Below are 19,526 nucleotides of genomic sequence, written 5' to 3' on the forward strand. Positions count from 1 at the left end.
CTTAACCATTGCCACCTCGAAGAAATCTTCACTAGGTAACTTTGCTTTAGCCCTCACCCCAGAGCGCACAGCAGGCCCCCGCCCCCTACTCACATCGGCAGATATACATCACTGCCCATCCCTGTCTCCAGGTGACTACGTGAAGGATCTCCCACCAAATTCCAAGGAGGAGATCGCGCTACCCAAATTTGTAGCCGGTGTTAGTGCACAAGCAACAAGCAAGTCGCCTAGGGCGGTCACGAAGGATAACAAAAACGCCAAAAAAATGGCATTGCAGCAAAAGAAAAACTTGGCTAGGTCTGCTTTTGCCCGTAAAAAGGCAAAGGTCGCGAGAGCCCAGTTTTTCAATTGCCGCCGCCAACTAGGTGCCCCTGCTTCAGAGGCAGTATTTGATAAACCCCACACAGCTAGCTCCCACATTGATTTGCACGTAAGTGATACTAACCAATTTCTGGCGGGAAATGGAAAGGCCGAACAGGTTGAATGCCTGGCTGGCTCAAGCAATGTTGGTTCAATGGAGGGTAGACTGAGTGAGGACGGGAGGGACAAGAGGGGTGACGAGGAATTCGTTCAAACGGTTTGGGATACCCTTAAGAAGTTACTCATCCCCCTGGAACTCAAACTATCCAGAATGGAAAATCATCTGCTTGAGATGGACAGGACTATTGTTACACTGGCCAGCCTTAGCCTCAAGCAGATGGATGCAAGACTTCCACAGGGAGAGGTACCCCCACAAACGATAGTAGCAGAAGCATCTTATGCTACCGCCCCGGGGCCCAAACCTACACCTATTCCTAAACCCCGCACTAAAACCATCCCTATCCCAAAAGCTAGGTCTGGCCCTGCTAAAGATATCCCAGCGCCAGTCAAACCTAAGCACACAGCTTCTTGTGCTGGGGTCGATTCACACTCCCAGAAGACTACCGTACGTCCTAAACCTATGCCCGCAGCCGACTCGCAAGCCAACCAACCTTCCCTTAATACCCAGCCATCTCTCGTTCCTGACCTAAACAGACCCAACTTCCGAGGCGGATATATTGATTTACCACCGGAAGCCACCCCTTATGTTATAGTTTTGGCCGGTGTACCTACCCTTGACCCATCAGTGAAAGAGGACCATTGGTCCCTCAAGAACAAGGTAATACACTGGCTTAACATAAATAGACATCTCCCTAGCCACCAACGAAGTCATGTACTCATGGTACGCAGAGTACCATGGGTTGGACCGAGTCATAAATCGATCATGGGTGACTGCATTGTGGTGACTTTTGCCGATCCTCACACTGCACAACACCTTTGCTCATGGGCCACTAGCGAAGATGATCATACTGTTGTAGTCAGACCCCTCACTTTTTTCTATCCCCCTAGGAACCAGCAGAGGATGGGTGGGGCATGGTCAACAATACAAAAGTCTGGGAATAGGGGATTTGGAATTGGGGGACCAAGTCAGAATGCCTGGTGGCACGGTGTTCCGACATCCAACATGTTTGGTTGCCTTGAGGAGGTTGACTGACTCGGGGTGGCGAATCCAAAAAAGAAGAAGCTGGTAGGCCCCAACACACACTCCACTAAAGGAAATAGTGTAGCTTGTCTGAAGTCACCAGTTGCACAACAGATATCACTTGTTAACGCCTCCAACCCCCCCCTGACTGAGGTCGCGATCTCATCTATACCATTAACATGCAACACCAATAACTCTGTAAACAGCAAAACCAATTATCCTGCTAATGTTATAAAAAAATTGCTTCATGGAACATAGCGGGACTCCGGGGCCGCCTTGAGGACGGCGATTGGGCAGATTATATTTCATCCCACGACATAATCCTCTTTCAGGAAACCTGGTCAGTTGCCCCTTTGTTTAGACATGGTTATCTAAACTTTTACAAACCAGCTGTACAGGGAACGAAGGGCAGGGCCTCGGGTGGCCTTACCATATGGCTAAGGCAAAGCTTGGGATTCACTGTTAGAGAATTAGATGGGACGAACCCGGATCTCCTCTGCATATCACTCTGCAAAGAGAACTGCATGGATTTAATTATCATTAACATCTATGCCAGAGGCTGCCAGGGTGGTCGGAAACAACCTATCACTAACGATCTGGAAGATCTTTTAAATGAGCACAAAAGCGACCAGCTCACAATAGTGGCTGGCGACTTGAACTGCTCATTTGAACCGATCTTGAACCTTGCAGAGGATGTCTGCCTAGAAGAAGATCTCACTTGGAACATCCCCCCGCTATCAATCACTAAGGGAGTCAAGGGAACAGAGGCTGCCCTCAACTGGCTTGGGTTCTGTCTAGAATGGGGCCTTCGCGCAGTCAATGGTCGTAGCGTCTCTGACAAGGAGGGAAAGCCAACTTTCGATAATGGATCCTGCTCTAGTCGTATTGATTATATATTAATCAATATTGAAGCCTGGGCTTCTGTAGCAGATATGACTATTGATACCAGGCCGGAGAGTGATCATAATCCTCTCTCATTATCACTTATGATTCCAGGGTTAGGGCCCCCTCAGGTGGAATCAGACTGTCTCACATCTGACCTCACCTTATGCGACAACAGAAGGCGGGTCAAATGGTCCAGAGTGGCAGCTGACCCTGAGCTCGTTAACCAAATTGAAGAACTGGTCCTACGCACCAAAGAAAAAATGATAGCACCCTCCCCCGTTGACACACCTATTTCTCACAATGTTGACCTTCATGAGGCGTGTTTTGCGTCCATTAAGGAACTGCTCACTAGGCCGTGCCGTAAAAAGAAGGCTACCCAACCGAAGGGTTGGTACAACAAAAAGTGTAGAGATGCCCATGGCACCCTTATCACTGCCGTTAAATCTAGAAACACACTCGATATTAGGGTAGCAAGGCAGGTTTATAAGCGCACAATATGGGAAGCTAAAAAAGATTGGGACGACTCATATTGGTTAGACCTCCTCCATGCATGCGAGAATTCCAATCAAACCAAGTTCTGGGAGATAGTTAGGCGGGGCAGGGGTATTGAGACACTATCCCCTGAAAATCATGTCTCTGCGGCAGATTGGGTTAAATTCTTTTCTGCCCAATTTATTGACCAAAACGCTCTACAGCTGACAGAAAGTCCCTTACTAGAGTCTATTACAGCCACACAGGGGGATAAACTTACTTTTAGCACATTGGACACGGAGCACGCTCTAGGTTCAATCCAGTCTGGGAAAGCACCGGGCATTGATGCCGTTCCAGCTGACCTTTTTAAACTGAACTTAGCTCTGTGGGTCCCTTACATAACTATTTTAGCAAACTCTATCACAGCTGGGGAAAGGATACCGCAGTCCTGGAAAGGGGCTGAGATCATTCCGGTCTTTAAGAAAGGGGATCGATCTTCACCCAAAAACTATCGTCCCATCAGCTTGATCGATACCATACAGAAAGTGGTCTCACGAATGGCTCTTGCTAGAATCCAGGGATGGATGGAGTTAAACAACATACTCTCCCCCATGCAGGCAGGGTTCAGATCAGGTACTAGCACCCTTGATCAGGTGTTTCGCCTAACTATGATCTACTGGAAGGTGGTCCTCTTGGGCGGTGGTGTCATCTACGCTGCCTTTGTCGACCTTCGGTCGGCATTTGACCTTGTTCCCAGAGCTAAACTCTGGGATGCTCTGAGAGATATGGGTCTCCCTTCTGAGTTACTAGATCTGGTCAGGCGCCTTCATGAGGACAACTTTGCACATGTAAGATGGGGTAACCAGGGTCAGGTGACCACCAGCTTCCCTGTCGAACGAGGAGTCCGGCAGGGTTGTGTGCTGGCCCCCACCCTGTTTCTCCTGTTTATCAACCGGGTGGTTGCATTCTTTAAAGACATCAATACTGATGCACCCATCCTGGGGGGGTCAAAGTATCCCATGTTGATATTCGCAGACGACACCCTGCTTCTTTCAAGGACTCGAAGTGGCCTACAGGCCGCTTTGAATAGATTTTCTGAATTCTGTGCCATAAACGACCTCCAGATCAATGCTGATAAGACTAAATTTATGATTTTTAATAAAAATAAACCCATTTCCAGCTCATTCACATTAGAGGGTGTTCCAATAGAACAGGTTAAAGCCATGCCTTATTTGGGCGTGACCCTGGACCATCAGCTAACCTGGAAACCCCAGCTAGAGGTGCTAACTCTTAAATTTGTCCGCCTCACAGGATGCTTGTTAAAGGAGCAGAAAAAAACCTTGACAAAACGTATTGCACCGGTGTTAAAAATATATGAGGCCAAGGTGAATGCTGCTACCCTTTATGGTGCGGATATTTGGGGATACAAAGGGTTGCCGGCTCTTATCAGCGCGCAGAATAAGTTTCTGAGGAATCTAGTGGGGCTCCCCCAATCTTCTCCTACAACGCCACTGCTTTTAGATTTGGGTTGCAGGCCTCTGGATGAGATGGCTAGATACCGCCTTATAGCCCTATGGCGTCGCCTTTGGACGAGCCAAGAGCTTAGTTTGTTTGCCCAAGAACTAGGTGAGGTTAGGGCTTTATGGGGTGCACAGAAGATCCCTTGGCTACAGGTCAAACGAATATTATATTCTATGGGCCTCCCAGAGCTATGGTTGCACCCTGAAAGCTCTATCTTCCCATCGAAAGTGGAATTTAGAGACCTGTACTGGGCCGATAAAAAATCTGCTTTAATTACACTTTCCTCTAACAACAACTTAACAGGTCAGTTTCTTATGCATAAGATATCCCCATCCCTTGAACCTTATTGGGACCTGATAGGCAAAACACTCGATCGTAAACTGTACCACCAATTTCGAGTGGGAACTCTGCCTATCAAATCTTTTACTGCAAAGTGGGCAAACAACCAAAGTAACAAGTGCCCCTTTTGTCCCGATCAGGTAGAAAGTCTGGGCCATATATTCTTTGCTTGTCCTGTGTACATATTACCCAGACTCAAATGGTTGAAGCCAGTCTGCGAAACACTTAATTGCAGAAGTAGCCAGACAGCCCTTCTTAAATTAAGAGACTTACGCACTACAAAGTTTGTGATCTGTATTGCAAAATTTTTGGGCTGGCTGTGGCTCATCCGTGCTAAGAAACTGTAAACTGTAAATTGTAAAATGTCTTTTTATTTGTCTTAAATGTTACCAAACTGCTATACTTAAGCCATTTTCTCTTTTAACTGCTTAAATGATGGGGAATTTAATGCACAATTTTATCAAACTTGGGAAATGTTTTATTATACATGTATTTGGATGTCTTTTATGAATTTTATTCGAAATAAAGACTAATTGAACTGAACTACAAGGGCTCATGTTAGACCTGGCACCATTGGCGTGGATCTCCCTTCCATTTTTGCTGTTGCCTCATGTGTTTTTGCTGGTGTTAGATGCTTTGGGCACTGTGCCACTACTGTCCAGTGCCGACTCAATGAGGAAGTAAGCGTGTCGCCATCGCTGCTGCTGCCTACTGTAAATTGATGTATGAATTGATGTTCCATGATTGTCTTGTTTGGTTTACTTGTCAGACCCTAGTAAAGTGCACTGAGTGTGCCCAGGGCTTGTAAATCAAAATGCTGCTGGTGGGCTTGCAGCACTGGTTGTGCCACCTACAGAAGCAGCCTTGTAAAATGTGTCTAAGGTCTGCTATTGCAGAGCCTGTGTGCAGTCTGGTACAGTCATGCTGACTGGGCAAGTGCACCCACTTGCCAGTCCCTAAACCTTCCATTTTCTTCATATCAGACACCCCTATGGTGTGCCCAAGGGCAGGGTGCATCATAAGTATAAGGTAGGACAAACCCCAATGTATGTGGCATGTCCTAGTAGTGAATTACAGCTGTGTTAGTTTTTCACTATTGCAAGGCTACCTGTTCTCAATAGGCCAGAATGGGCAGTTAGATTATTACATTCTATAATCCTAACCGACTCAGGGAACAGAGTAGAAATCCGTGTTTAGTATGCCTGGACTCAGAATAACATGCATCTTTTACTGAAGTTGGTTTTAACATTCTGTGTTTGAAAATACCACTTTTAGAAATTATGTATTTTCTTGTCTAACTATCCAAAGCCTGCCTCTGAACTCACCGCCCTTCTGAAAAAACCCACAGCGGACCCCACCGAACTCAAAAATTACCGCCCCATTTCGCTCCTTCCATTCCCGGCCAAAGTAATCGAGAAAGCTGTCAACAACCAGCTCGCCGCTTTCCTCGAAGACAACAAATCCCTCGACTCCTCACAATCTGGCTTCCGAGCAAAACACAGCACTGAAACCGCCCTCATCGCAGCAACAGACGACATTCGAACTCTACTGGACAATGGAGACACAGTCGCCCTCATCCTCCTCGACCTCTCTGCAGCATTCGACACAGTCTGCCACAGCACCCTTTTACAACGCCTCAGTAACATCTGAATACAAGGAAAAGCACTTGAATGGATCACCTCGTTCCTCACCGGAAGAACCCAGAGAGTCCGCCTTCCACCATTCAAGTCCGAGGCCACTGAAGTCATTTGCGGCGTGCCACAAGGATCCTCACTCAGCCCCACCCTTTTCAACGTATACATGAGCCCCCTCTCGGCCATCGCCCGCCAACACAACCTCAACATCATCTCTTACGCGGATGACACCCAACTAATCCTTTCTCTCACCAAGGACCCCAGCACCGCCAAAACTAACATACACGAAGGAATGAAAGAAGTTGCTGAATGGATGAAACACAGCCGTCTGAAACTGAACTCAGATAAAACAGAAGTCCTCATCCTAGGTACATCTCCCTCTGCATGGGACGACTCTTGGTGGCCGGAAGCCCTTGGAAAAGCACCCATCCCGACAGACCACGCACGGAACCTAGGCGTTATCCTGGATTCTTCACTTTCAATGAACAGACAAGTCAGCGCCGTCTCCTCATCCTGCTTCAACATTCTTCGCATGCTCAAAAAAACATTCCGCTGGATCCCCACCGAAACCAGGAAAACAGTCACCCATGCTCTGGTCACGAGCCGACTGGACTACGGAAACACCCTCTACGCAGGTACTGCCGCTAAACTCAAGAAGAAACTCCAACGAATCCAAAACGCCTCAGCCAGGATCATATTAGACATCCCGCGCAACGAACACATCTCTGGTCACCTGAATGACCTCCACTGGCTACCCGTCAATAAGAGAATCACTTTCCGACTGCTAACCCACGCACACAAATCACTCTACGACATCGGACCAGAATGCCTCAACTCACGACTGTCCTTCTACACCCCCTCCCGCCAACTACGTTCTTCCAGCCAAGCCCTCGCCACTGTTCCTCGCATCAACAAGACCACCATGGGAGGCAGATCCTTCTCATACCTGGCTGCTAAAACATGGAACTCACTCCCCACTTACCTTCGCCTTACCCAGAACCACCTAGCATTCAGAAAGCAACTTAAAACGTGGATATTTGACAAGTAATCCTCCTCCCCCCCTAAGCGCCTTGAGACCCTCTGGGTATGTAGTGCGCTATATAAATTCTCTGACTTGACTTGACTTGACTCTGCTAGGTTGTGTATTCCTTGTCTGGAGTTTGAGTGACAGGGCTGGGGGATTCCAAGAGACAGAATGAGTCAGCCCAGTGGTGAATAGAGGGATATGCATCTAGATGGGTGGGAGGAGTTGCACCTGGAACCTGAATAGGGCTGTGCCTGCCTTCCACAATGCTGGTCCCACCTCCTCGGGTGCGGCTGATGTCTCTGCCCTGCACTGTGAAAGGAAAGAAGGAGTCTTGTAAACAGAGTGCTCTGGGACTGGTTTGGACTGGGCAAAGGCCCCTCTGCCTTCAGAGGACAAAGGATTTAGGGGTATAAATATTGGGACCCTGTTCCCAAGAAATTAGATCACTTTTGGACTACAAGAAGAAACCTCTGCTAAGGAGAGGAACCTGAAGAAACTTAGGAGAGACTATTCCTAAGTTGAAGTGCTGCTTTGGGGATTGGCCTGCAGTGGTTGCCTGACTGCCAAAGAGAGGAGAAAGAACTTTGTGCGCTTTACTTTCAACTTGTGAAGGATCGCCAAGGGCTTGGAAAAGAGCTTACCTCCTGCTGAAGTCTCAGGGACAACAGACTTCAACCCCCAGCTCCCCAGAGTTCTTTGGAAGTGCCTGCTGTTGTCTTTGGGCCTTCTGAGGGAATGAGTGTCAAAAGGAGCTGGAAGTGCGACTCAATCAGGAAGTAAGCGTGTCGCCATCGCTGCTGCTGCCATCGCAACTCCGAAGGAGGGTGTCACCGCTGTAGCTGTCGTATTGCCCCGCATCGAGAGAAGCGTCTCGCAACGCAGAGGAATCTTGTCGCCGTCGCTGCTGCTGCCGTCGCAACTCCAAGGGGTGGTGTCGCCGCTGTAACTGTCGTATGGCACCGCATCGAGAGAAGTGTCTCGCAACGAGGAAGAAGTGTGTCGCCGTCACAACTCTAAGGGAGGGTGTCGCCGATGTAGCTGTCGTATTGCACTGCATCGAGGAAAGCGTCTTGCATCCCCGGAGAAGCGCGCCGCCGTCGGAGCTGCTGCTGTTGCATCTTGGATGTCGCTGCTGTAGATGTCGGATTGTGCGGAAGCTTTTCGCAAACGTCGGACAAGAGTGTCGCAGCTGAAGCTGTTGCCGTCGCATCGCTGAACAAGGGTGTCGTCGCTGCAGTTGATGCACTGAACCGAGACTTCTCGCATTATCAGAGAAACGTGTCGCAAATTGGAAGATCTTCACGTCTTTATTTCTTTGCACCGGAACTTTGTCGCATTTCCATCAATGCAACATTGCTTGTTGTGGAAGTGCAACGCATCGTAAGGTAAACTGACGCAAAGTGTCGCATCTTAAGAACTGAACTGAACTAAGGTAAGCTAAAACTACAATTTTTAAGTATAGTAATCTGGATTTTTTTCGTTTATGGTCTTGTGTTAAATCTAAATGAAGAATACTTATTTTTAATATACAACCGTGTGGAGTCCATCTGTAGTGTTGTCACTGGGTTACTGTATGTGGTCACAAATGCTTTACACACTGTCTCTGAGATAAGCCTGTCTGCTCGTGCCAAGCTACCAAGGGCGTGAGCAGGGGTTATTTTAGGAGTGTACCCCCTTACCCTGACTAGAGGCAAGGGTCCCTATTTGTCACAAGTAACTACCTGTACCAACTAGAGACCCCCATATCAGCTTACAATGTTAAAGAAGTTTTAAAATCATTTATGTATTCCTCCCTTCCAGAAGGTGAGAAAGTAGTTGGAATATTCTATTCTGGGGAGAACAATTTGGTGCCCTGGAAATGCATAGAATAGCATAGTGTTGCTGCTGCGAGGATATCAATTTCTTACTCATGATTCAGACCAATTTTGAACAACAAAGTCAAATTATTGATTTCAAAATCAGTCTTTAAGAAGATTCTACAAATTTATTCTGCAAACTTACCTCCTTTGCACACCCTCACCTTACCACACCCCCACATGTGATTGTACATCAATCAATCAATCAATCAATCATGGTGTTTAAAGCGCGCCCCCTCACCCGTGAGGGTCACAAGGCGCCGGGAGGAGGGGCAGTGCAGCTCCGCGTCAGCCAAAAAGCCAGGTCTTGAGGCTCTTCTGAAGGTGTGCAGAGTAGGGGAGTGTCTGATGTTGATTGGGAGCTTGTTCCAGGCTTTGGCTGCGATGCAGAAGAAGGCTCTTCCACCTGCTCTGGTTCTGCGTATACACGCTGTTTCTGCTAGGGAGAGTTCGGCAGCGCTGAGGTTTCTCTTGGGAATGCGGAAGGAGACTCTTTCATTGAGGTATTTGGGTGGGATGTTGTGGGGGGATTTGTAGGCATGGGTGAGTAGCTTGAAGGTTACTCTCTTCTCTACGGGGAGCCAGTGGAGGTCTCATAGGTGTTAAGTGATGTGCTCATGTTGTGGGATGCCGAAGACGAGTCTGGCCGCAGTGTTCTGGATGGTCTGGTATTTGCGTAGAAGGGATGTGTAGATTCCAGTGTGGAGGGCGTTTCCGTAGTCCAGTCTGCTTGTTTTGAGTGCATGGGTGATGGTCTTTCTAGCTTCGGGGGGATCCACTTGAAGGCCTTGCGGAGGATGCAAGGGTGTTGAAGCAGGTGGAGGCAACAGCGTTGATCTGGCAGGTCACGGTGAGGGATGCCGAGGTTCCGGGTGTGGCCCGTGGGGATTGGTGGGTGGCCGAGGGTGGCGGGCCACTAGGTGTTGTCCCAATCTGAGGGGGTGGGTCCAAGGACGAGGACTTCAGTCTTCTCAGAGTTGAGTTTCAGACAGTTGCTGCTCATCCAAGCTGCAACATCTTTCATTCCTTCCTGGAAGTGGAGTCTGGTGGTTTCTGGGTCTTTTGTGAGGGAGAGGATGAGCTAGGTGTCTTCGGCGTAGGATACTATGCTGAGTCCATGCTGTCTGATGATGGTGGGGAGGGGGCCATGTAGATATTGGAGAGCGTGGGACTGAGCGATGATCCTTGGGGTATTCTGCAGTTGATCTCTGTGGGTTCCGGAGAGGAAAGGAGTGAGTCTGAGCCTTTGGGTTCTGCCAGCGAGGAAGGAGCAAAGCCAGTAGGGTGAGGGTCCCTGTATGCCGGCGTCGTGGAGCCTGGCTGTGAGAGTGCGGTGGGAGATGGTTTAGAAGGCTGAGAATAAGTCCAGCAGGATGAGGGCTGTAGTGTGGCTTTGGTCGAGGAGGATGTGGATGTCGTCTGTGGTGGCAATGAGGGCGGTCTCGGTGCTCTGGTTACTGCGGGATCCGGATGGGTAAGAGTCAAGGATGGCATTCTCTTCGATGAAGTTTGTCAGCTGGGCGTTGACGATCTTCTCGGTGACTTTGGCTACAAATGGAAGGAGATGGGTCGGTGGTTCTTCAGGTCCATCGGGTCTGCCCAGGGTTTTCCGAGTAGGGGCTTGATTTCTGAGAGTTTCCTGACGTCGGGGAAAGTGCCAGATTAGAAAGAGGAGTTGATGGTGTGTTGTAAATGTAAAATTGATACTTGTATAGCGCACTACTCACCCGCAAGGGTCTCAAGGCGCTTGTACGAATACCGCTGTGGAACCCATCCAGGCTTTCCCTGTGAGGCGTCCACTCCTGGGCACCCCCAAGGTGGAGGCCAGGCATCCTTAGCGTTGTGGGGGCCGTTGTGGAGATTAAGCAAGCTATTGCCCAGAGTTGCAGAGTGGGACTCCATGATTGGAATAGGCACCGAGGCGAGAATTATCAGGTCCGGGGAATTTTTGAGCCCAAGACCCGCCGGGAATTGAACCCTGGTCCTGGGCTAGACCTCTGCATCAGAGTCTGCCGCTCTAATCATTGAGCCACACTTCGTAGCTCGGATGCTACGGCGGCGGCGGTTCTGAGGAAGATGTGCGTCAGGCAGGGGTCCACTGTGGCTCCTGAGTGAGTGCTCTTTGTGATGGTATCTTCGGTGGTGACCGGGGTCCAGGCAGGGATGGTGGGCTGGCTGTCGTCACTGGAGGGAAGGGTGGTTTCTGAAGTCTGTTCGCTAAAGTTGCCATAGAGGGCCTTGATTTTCTGGTGGAAGTAGGAGCAAAGCTTGTTGTGGAGGTCCCGGGAGGGTGTGATGTCCGTGGCTTCGCTGGAGGGTTTGGCAAATTGCTGGATGATGCTGAAGAGTTCCTTCGAGTTGCCGCAGATGGTGAAGATTTTTGTTCTTGGTGGATCTTATGAGTTGGTCGTATTCTGTCATGGTGTTCTTGTAGGTGGTCAGGTCTTTAGTGGTCTGCCACCATGCTGGTCAGGATATGCTATCCCCTGGAAAGGCTTGACCTACCATGATAGCAAAAAACAGGTGATGTTAGATCCAGCTGCAGGTCACTGGAGGGCAGGAGAAGGGTCTGTTGGAAAAACGATGCATGTAGCTAACTTTGCCAACAAGTTGTACAGTACATATCTCCTCTTGGGCTTCAGAATCTAAAGAAAGGGTCAAATCACTTTATAGAGGATTTAGAAGTTGGGCTGTAATTCTGCTTTCAAGACATAGGGGTTGATTATGAATAGGTCTTACAATCTGAAAAGTCACTCCAAAAGCATGATTACTTCAGCTTTCGCAGCTGTGGGTAACAACTTTAAATCACTTTCCTGATGCTGTAAAATCTCGGTCTCTAGAACCAACACATAAACACGCATTTGCCTTCATTTAGCTGTCTTATTAATACACCTAAACTACTAAATGCTAAGTCTGATTAACGTTTCAATGTGAGTTATCAGAAAACAGATTAGTCAATATACAACATACCTCAGATTGGGCCAGCTCATTGTCATGGTGAGGGAATCGAAGATCGTACCCTCCTCCATGAATGTCCATAGAATCTCCCAGAATAGAGCCAGCCATCGCAGAACATTCAATGTGCCAACCAGGACGCCCCTTTTAAATATAAAAATAAAATAAACACTTAACAACCAGATTATATTATACAACAGTCAAATGAGAAGTAAAAGCATTCAAAATCTTTGCAGAATTTGAGGTTTCTGGGCTTTGGTTTGACATCATACAATCGTAAAACTAATGAAAAAAAAGTAAAAAGAAGCATTATGTCATCAATCAGATCATGAATGCCCACACATGATCGCTTTCTAGAATAGTTTGAAGTTTTTATTTTTACATTGGGTGTGTAGGAAGTTGGCTCTTTATATAGTGAGCCAAAAAGTGATACACTGGGTGAGAGTCCAAGTAAACCCCAACTGATTCACAAAGGCACAAATAACATCCCAATTTCTTTACTTTTGTGGTAGATAGGGCGAGCGTTAGGCATAGCCGAGAGAAGTGCTAAGCAGTTATTGCACACACAAAGGAATTTAGTGAGATACAAACTCAAAGAAATCTGACACAACTTTATAAAAAGAACACATACTTTTATATGAATTTAGATACCAAGTTCATCAGAATTAGGTAAGTATTTTTCGAGATATACATTTTTACAGGTTTCATAATTTGAAAGTGCATTTTTTGGGTTATCCTATGAGAGAAAAACATGTACTGCATTCGGGTACTTGTCAGGTATAGGACTGTTCTTCAGAACTTAAGATGAGTGTGCGGCAAGATCCCAGCCATCACCAACAGGCCACCCCGGGAGGCTCTGGGGCGTCTAGATACAGAGGTCTGTTACGGCGTCACGCATCCCATTCATTTAAATGGAGAACGGTCTAGTCGAAAAGAAGCTGGGACTGGGGGGCTGGGCTGCGAGAACTCACAGGGGTGCCTCAACCCTTGAGATGCTCTGGCACATAGGGACACCATTGGTCCACTTCTCTACAGGAGGTGGGGCTCGGGTTAAGTGGTGTCTTTTGGTGTCGGATTAGGTGCTGGAGTCACTTTATAGTTGGTGGGGGCCTGCAGAAAAGAGGCTGCAGGCAGACTGGAAATCCATTCTGGCCGGAGCCAAGGATGGGCTCAGCTCTTGTGGTCTCAGCACTCCGTGGACACAGTCACCTTCCCTGGGCTTGGGCTGTGGGGCGCAGGTGCAGAGGGACTTTGAGGTGTCTATGTCGGCGGTCTGAGGCTCACTTTTGTCTTTGGCTCTACAGAAGGGAGCAACAGAAAAACTGGGCCACTCTCTGTGTGGATCTCACGGTCACTGAAGTCCCTCAACATGCATGTTGGTTTTCCTCTGAGCTGGTGTCCGGACCGGACACAACAAGCCTTGGCTACTGCAAGGGTCTGGTAGCCTAGGTATTGGCAATGCGCACCTCTGGCCTGTCCTGGCGTGCCCACACTTGGAGGGAGGAAGGATCTGACCTGTAGGAGCATGGTGGCCTCTTCATGGGTGGCTGCAGTGTCGGTAGTCCCGGAAGGTGGAAGGATGGTAAATCAGACATTACTTCTTTGGTGCCCACGTCCACAGGGGAGTAGCTCCTCTAATCCAAGGGAGTTTCTTTGGATATTGGCAAAGCACTGGTAGCCCTCTCGATTTCTTGGAGTCTGCACAGCGGCAGGACAAGGTGGTTGCTCCACGAGGGTTGAGTGCAGCAGGCAGGCTGGGAGGTTTGGTGCTAAGTCAGTCATGCTCCTCTGTTCTCAAGTCAATAGTCTTCTTTGTCCATTCCTTCTTTGGGTTGGTCGAATCTGCGGTCCTGGTAGACGGGGTCCCCTAAATACTCAATTTCTAGCTAGTGTTAAGGGGAGTGAGGGGTAGTAGCTAATTGCTAGTAGCTTACTCCTGGGCATCACTTTCTAATTCCTCCACATGCAAGATGGGGGAAGTTCTAACTTTGTGTTTACTACAGGGTGTTCATCATAGAGGAGAGTCCAGCCTAGTAGTGCAACACGCATCTCACATAGCAAATTTGTCCCACCTGTCCAGCTGTCGGATGGGCCCAGGGCATGGGATGGCATCTCCTGTGTCTGGGGAAGCCTTGGGTCACAAATCAAAGGTGAAAGAGGCCTTTGAAGCTTCTTGCCTTGATATGCTGATTTACTAGCCTTCCTGGAGGAGGAGGTGTAAACACTTCTCTCCAGAGCAGGCATTGTTTCTGACCTCCGACAGCTTGGCTCTCACCTCCTAGGCGGTCAGAAACTCATCTGTGGTGGCAAACTGGACTGGACCACTCAGCCAGCACACTAGAGAGCTAGTAGGATTCAGGGGGTACCTCTAAGGTAGGTTCTGGGTGCATGTATTAATAAATACGTCAATGGAATGAGCAAATTCTCTATCGAAATTGCTGTACAAGTATTTGTGTTAAAACTGGGCTTACAGACATAGTTCAGCACCTTTGCACCAGTAGTGCTGGAACAATTTGCAGTGTGGAGGTGCTGACATCATTGTATGATCACTGAAGTCATAGGGATTGTAAAAAATTCCTAGATTCACACAAAGAATAGCAAACTTATTCGGCAAAAGAGTGGTAACGGTGTAGTATGTAGCTGGTGGTGCTTTTTGATGACATAGTACACCTACATAACAAAAGCAATGTGTGGTAGCGCACTGTCATTTACAGATAGCATATTTTCTGTTGAAATGACCGCTAAATACGCACAGACATACCGTTTTACTGCCTTATGGGTGCCACTAGTATGATTAAAATCTGAATAAACTGCTCGGGTGAATTAAGGGGAGGGTTGCTAGCCCTATACCTTCATAATGTGTCAACATGTTTCAGCCCGCAGTTAACATACAGTACCGTGCTGGTATTGTTTGGTTTGGTGGTACTATAGGTTAACTGCAACACACAACTCCTGGAGTGAGTGTGACTACAGGGACATGTCCCACCAGCCTGTATGGAGTGTTAGTATACACCTAGGAGGGCACCAGTATATGGCTTTCCATCTGGGGCACATGCAAGTTGGTCAGCCTCATCTTATGATGTTTATTTTGTGTCCGGTGTTGTGACAATTGATGAGTGACAGACCCGACACCATAGACTTAACAGTGACATTGACAAACAATAGGAAACTGGGTTTAATTAAAAATCTTTCCTGATGAAAGCCTGGTACCTGGTAGGGGCAATGAGGAAGGGATTAAACATGCCACCATTGTATGAAGGTATAAAGATAGTCACCCCCCTTAATTCACTTGAACAATTTATTTGCATTTGAGATATTACATTCACAAGCATGTCATGGAGAATTCAGTAAATCTGTGCAAGGTAGCAACAGAGATCCGGTTTGCAGCAGTTCCTTGCTGCATTTTCTGAAACTTTTGCAGTCAGCATCCCACAAATGGACCCAAGTTCACAGAAGAGTTAATTGGCAAGTCATGTCACCAGTTCTTGTTCCTGAAATTTTTTATGGAAGAGTAGTCAGTGGATGTACTGCTGGTCTCTTAGACATATAATGTAATTTATTGTGTTATGTTTTTGGCATTTGTATAGTTGGCTTCCGACACTGGTGAGGCCACTTAGCACTGTGCCACATTTACATATAGTTTTTCAAAATTAAGGAACTTCAAGAATACTATGTAATAGATTTGTTCCCTTTGCTAGAATATTGTTCTTGGAATCCGTAATACTTAGTTAGGGGTTATCTTAAAGGATTCTAGATTTTCTCTTTCATAATCACAAATTAAGAGAAATATTCTGAACAGTTAACAACACAGCTCATGAATAGTTGAGATTTCATGCCCCTAATGTGGCCTGGATTTTATAGTAGGATTTAGGAATAGAAATATCAGCCACATATATTCTGCCAGAGGCGGAGGGTGTTCCTGGTGTTGTGATCTTAATGGAGGTGTTGTTTGTGCTAGCCTTTTTGAGATTTTTCACTTTCCATGTTAAGTAAAGTCTTTTAGGTTTGACAGTTTTATATTTTTTAAAAGAAGTCAGATCAGGGTGCACAGTTTAAAACCTTAATAGTTTGTTGGTTTTCAGTGGGAGTAACAAATGAGCACCTGCTGGTGAATTAAGTTTCAGCTGCACCTGTAATTGTACAGACCTCCTTTTGAGCATATTTATAACTATTCCTTTACTTTATTCCTTTGATGGTAAAGGAAGATTTGTTTTTGTTGGCAATCACACAAGTTGATCAACAAAGTAAGTGTGAAACCAGCTTTGTCAGGTGTTGTCTGTATCCCTTAAAAAAAAAAAGAAAATGTGTGTTTGGCATGAAACCTTTTTGTTTTAACCCAGTTTTTTCAGAATCTCAGTGAAATCATTGCACTTGCCCTCCTACATTTTCCCCCTCCTCATCCATCAAAGGCAGTGAAGAGTCTGGACGCTCTTTATTTGACTGGAGGGAAGAGGTGTTGTGCAGCGGCCAAGGCGACTGACTTTGGAACCCGGGCGCTCACGGTTCGATCCCGGGAGCTGGCTGCAGTTTAGCCCAGCACCATTTGACTCTGTGCAATAGCTTGCTTAATTTTCCCGACATCCCCCAGCACCTTGAGACCCTCAGGTAATTGTTCGCGCTTTACAAATACTGAACATTTACATTCATGCTTACCTATCCATAATGTTGAATATTATATGAACAGATTTTTGTTTAAAGCTTAAGGTTGATCTCCCAATTTATGATATCCTATGTAGTTGTTTTACATGTGCTGAGAAACGGGTTCACCCTGTTATAATACATGCTCTTAGTTAAAAGTGTCTATTCTTCTTAGTGCAGTGTGTCTGTGTGAATAAGAAATAGGTTTGCTTCTGTTACTACGGTGCCTCAAATCCCATTGCAGGGATTTTTTGTAACCCAAAAGCAATAATTCTATTCCAACAAAATATTAGGTGGGGTTCTGTGGCGCTACAATACCAGTCTTTCACATTCAGTGCTGGTGCATTGAACTGACTTCTCTCGTGTCAACTGTGGGTGAGAAAGTATGGTAGAGTGGCGAGCTATAGTTAGTGTTGTCTGGTTAGCAAGCTGAAAGGTGTGTGTATGGAGGTGAACCACTAATATTAATTTGAAGGTGGTGAGTAAATTGTAAATGAAAGTAATAAAGCGCTAGTTTTGCAAACTTTTATGAAATTCCAGGGTTTCAGATATCACTAATTTTAAACACTGAATAAATTAAAAAATACTTACCGCCATTACCCTAAAAGGATCATCTGTGTATCAAAATGTATAATCCTGCCAAATTCACTCAGCCATTTTTTAACTATGCTGAATACAATAGTCTATAGAAAATACATTGGTGGAAAAACATGTTTTGGGACCCCCATTTTATCTTTGCACCCCCTTAACGATTCACCACAAAAATGTGAATCATCATAAAATGGAGAAAATGCTATAGGGCTAGAAAGTTTTGTTGCGATTCATCAAAAGGATGGAAAGTTATTAAGGAGCAAAAATCTAAGGAATTGCGATCTCTGGGAATCCTAACTATAGCTACAGAGTGGCAATCAGATTTAATGTGACTTCTTTTTTTTATCTATTGCATTTGTTTATTGGTTTACATAATCATGTAACCATAATGTGTCTTTTAGATGTAATAATTCAGAAAATTTACATATGCAGTCTACTTATTTTTGGGTTTCCTTGCTACTTAATAGTATTGCGCTACATATGAAATAACAGATATCACTAAATTTTGGTCCCTTATAACATCATAACCATCTCATAACATCCATCCCTAATCTAATATAGTTTGTTGCAAACTTTTGTTACAATACGTTTAGCCATTTTGCCACTACTTCCAAAACAAAAAGATTATGTAAAATGCATTAGGTTATGTTATATTATATTGAATTGTGTAGCATACTAGTCAGCGATGGTATCCAGGCGCTTGGGTTAAATGTGAAGGTATCAGGTCCCCAAGGTGCTTATATGAATAGCCAGGTCTTCAGCTTCTTGCTGAACTCAAGAAGTGAGGTGGAGTCTCTGATGTGTTGTGGGCGGTCGTTTTAGGTCATGTCTTGGCTGTGATGTAGGAGAATGAGCAAACTCCAGTTTTGCTTTTGCGGATCTAGGGAATGTGTACGAGTGAGGCAGAGAGTAAGAGTTTGGTGAGTTGGTGAAAGTGTATGCAGTTGTTCAGGTAATCGCTGTTCAGGTATTCTGGTACTGTTTTGTATAGGGCTTTCCATGTGTGCGTGAGAAGTTTGAATTGGCTGCGCTTGAGAATGGGGAAGCCAGAGAAGCTTCCTGAGGTGCAGCGTGATGTGGGTGAGGCATTGGAGGTCAAGTATGAGTCTTGCAGAGCGGTGTTCTGAATGGTCTGGAGTCTGTGTGGGTGTTGTGTGGATATTCCAGCATTCAGAGTGTTCCTGCAGTCCAGCCTGCTGGTGATGAGTGCTTGCATGACGGTCCTTCTGCTGTTCTGAGGTAACCATCTGAAGATCATTCGTAGGATGTGGAAGCAGGAGGTGCACACTGTGTTGATTTGAGTCATCATGTTGAGCTTGTCGTCTAGGATGATCCCTAGATTTCTTGAGTGGTATGTGGGTGTGGGCGTGGGTGTTGGTCCTAGCTCTGACGGCTAGGTGGAGTCCCATGAGAAGGTCTTGCTGCCAGTACATCTGTCTTGTTGGAGTTGAGCTGCAGGCAGTTGGTTCCCTTCCAGTCTGCTACCATAGTTATGTATTGGGGTTAAAACCTGTTTTGGGACCCCCACCTCCCTTTTTTTCTTTGCACCTCCTTGACCAATCACCGCGAAAGATTCCATCATCCGCTTCTGTTAAAGGAAGAACAGGTCTGGGAAGTTTTGTGGAGATTCTTCAAACGATCAGAATGGCTGCCAGCACACTGAATAGTTCCACCCACACAGAGAAGCAGGAGCACTTATACAATACATATATACGAACATCAATCTAAAAAATGATTTACACTCATAACAATTGCAGCCTATAAACAAGCGAAGAAGTCCAAATATTTGTATTTTAAATAAGCCACTATAAAGTATAAGTGAGAACAGTACATTTCTCTCTCTTTTTTGTACATAAGGACAAAAGGAATGAAGGACAGAATTAGCCAATAGGAGCGCAGTCAGCTAATACAACAGACAACGTGCCTGTAAGAACCTCACAGTATACTTAGTAGTCCATCATGTCCCACAGGTGACAGTTGGGTTAGGTCATTTTTTCGGAACAATAGAGGAGCCTGAATTAAAACTTAATTAAGACTGTAGTAATTTTTGTCCAGGGAGGAGGGAGCGTTGCTTATGACTTCGATAAGAATAACAATAACAACAAGAG

General features: G+C 46.3%; 1 protein-coding gene across 2 annotated transcripts in view; it reads right to left on the bottom strand.

The window, feature by feature from the left end:
- The window catches only part of CARS1 (cysteinyl-tRNA synthetase 1), a 395,563-nt gene that overhangs the window by 169,371 nt on the left and 206,666 nt on the right, over nucleotides 1–19,526 (bottom strand). For both annotated transcript variants that reach the window (XM_086957866.1, XM_086957867.1), the window contains one exon: nucleotides 12,205–12,333. In XM_086957866.1, the coding sequence (XP_086813992.1) occupies nucleotides 12,205–12,333 (129 nt within the window). The remainder of the gene's footprint in view (nucleotides 1–12,204; nucleotides 12,334–19,526) is intronic.

This window comes from Lissotriton vulgaris, chromosome 2_1, assembly GCF_964263255.1.
Source record: "Lissotriton vulgaris chromosome 2_1, aLisVul1.2, whole genome shotgun sequence".
NCBI lineage: Eukaryota > Metazoa > Chordata > Amphibia > Caudata > Salamandridae > Lissotriton > Lissotriton vulgaris.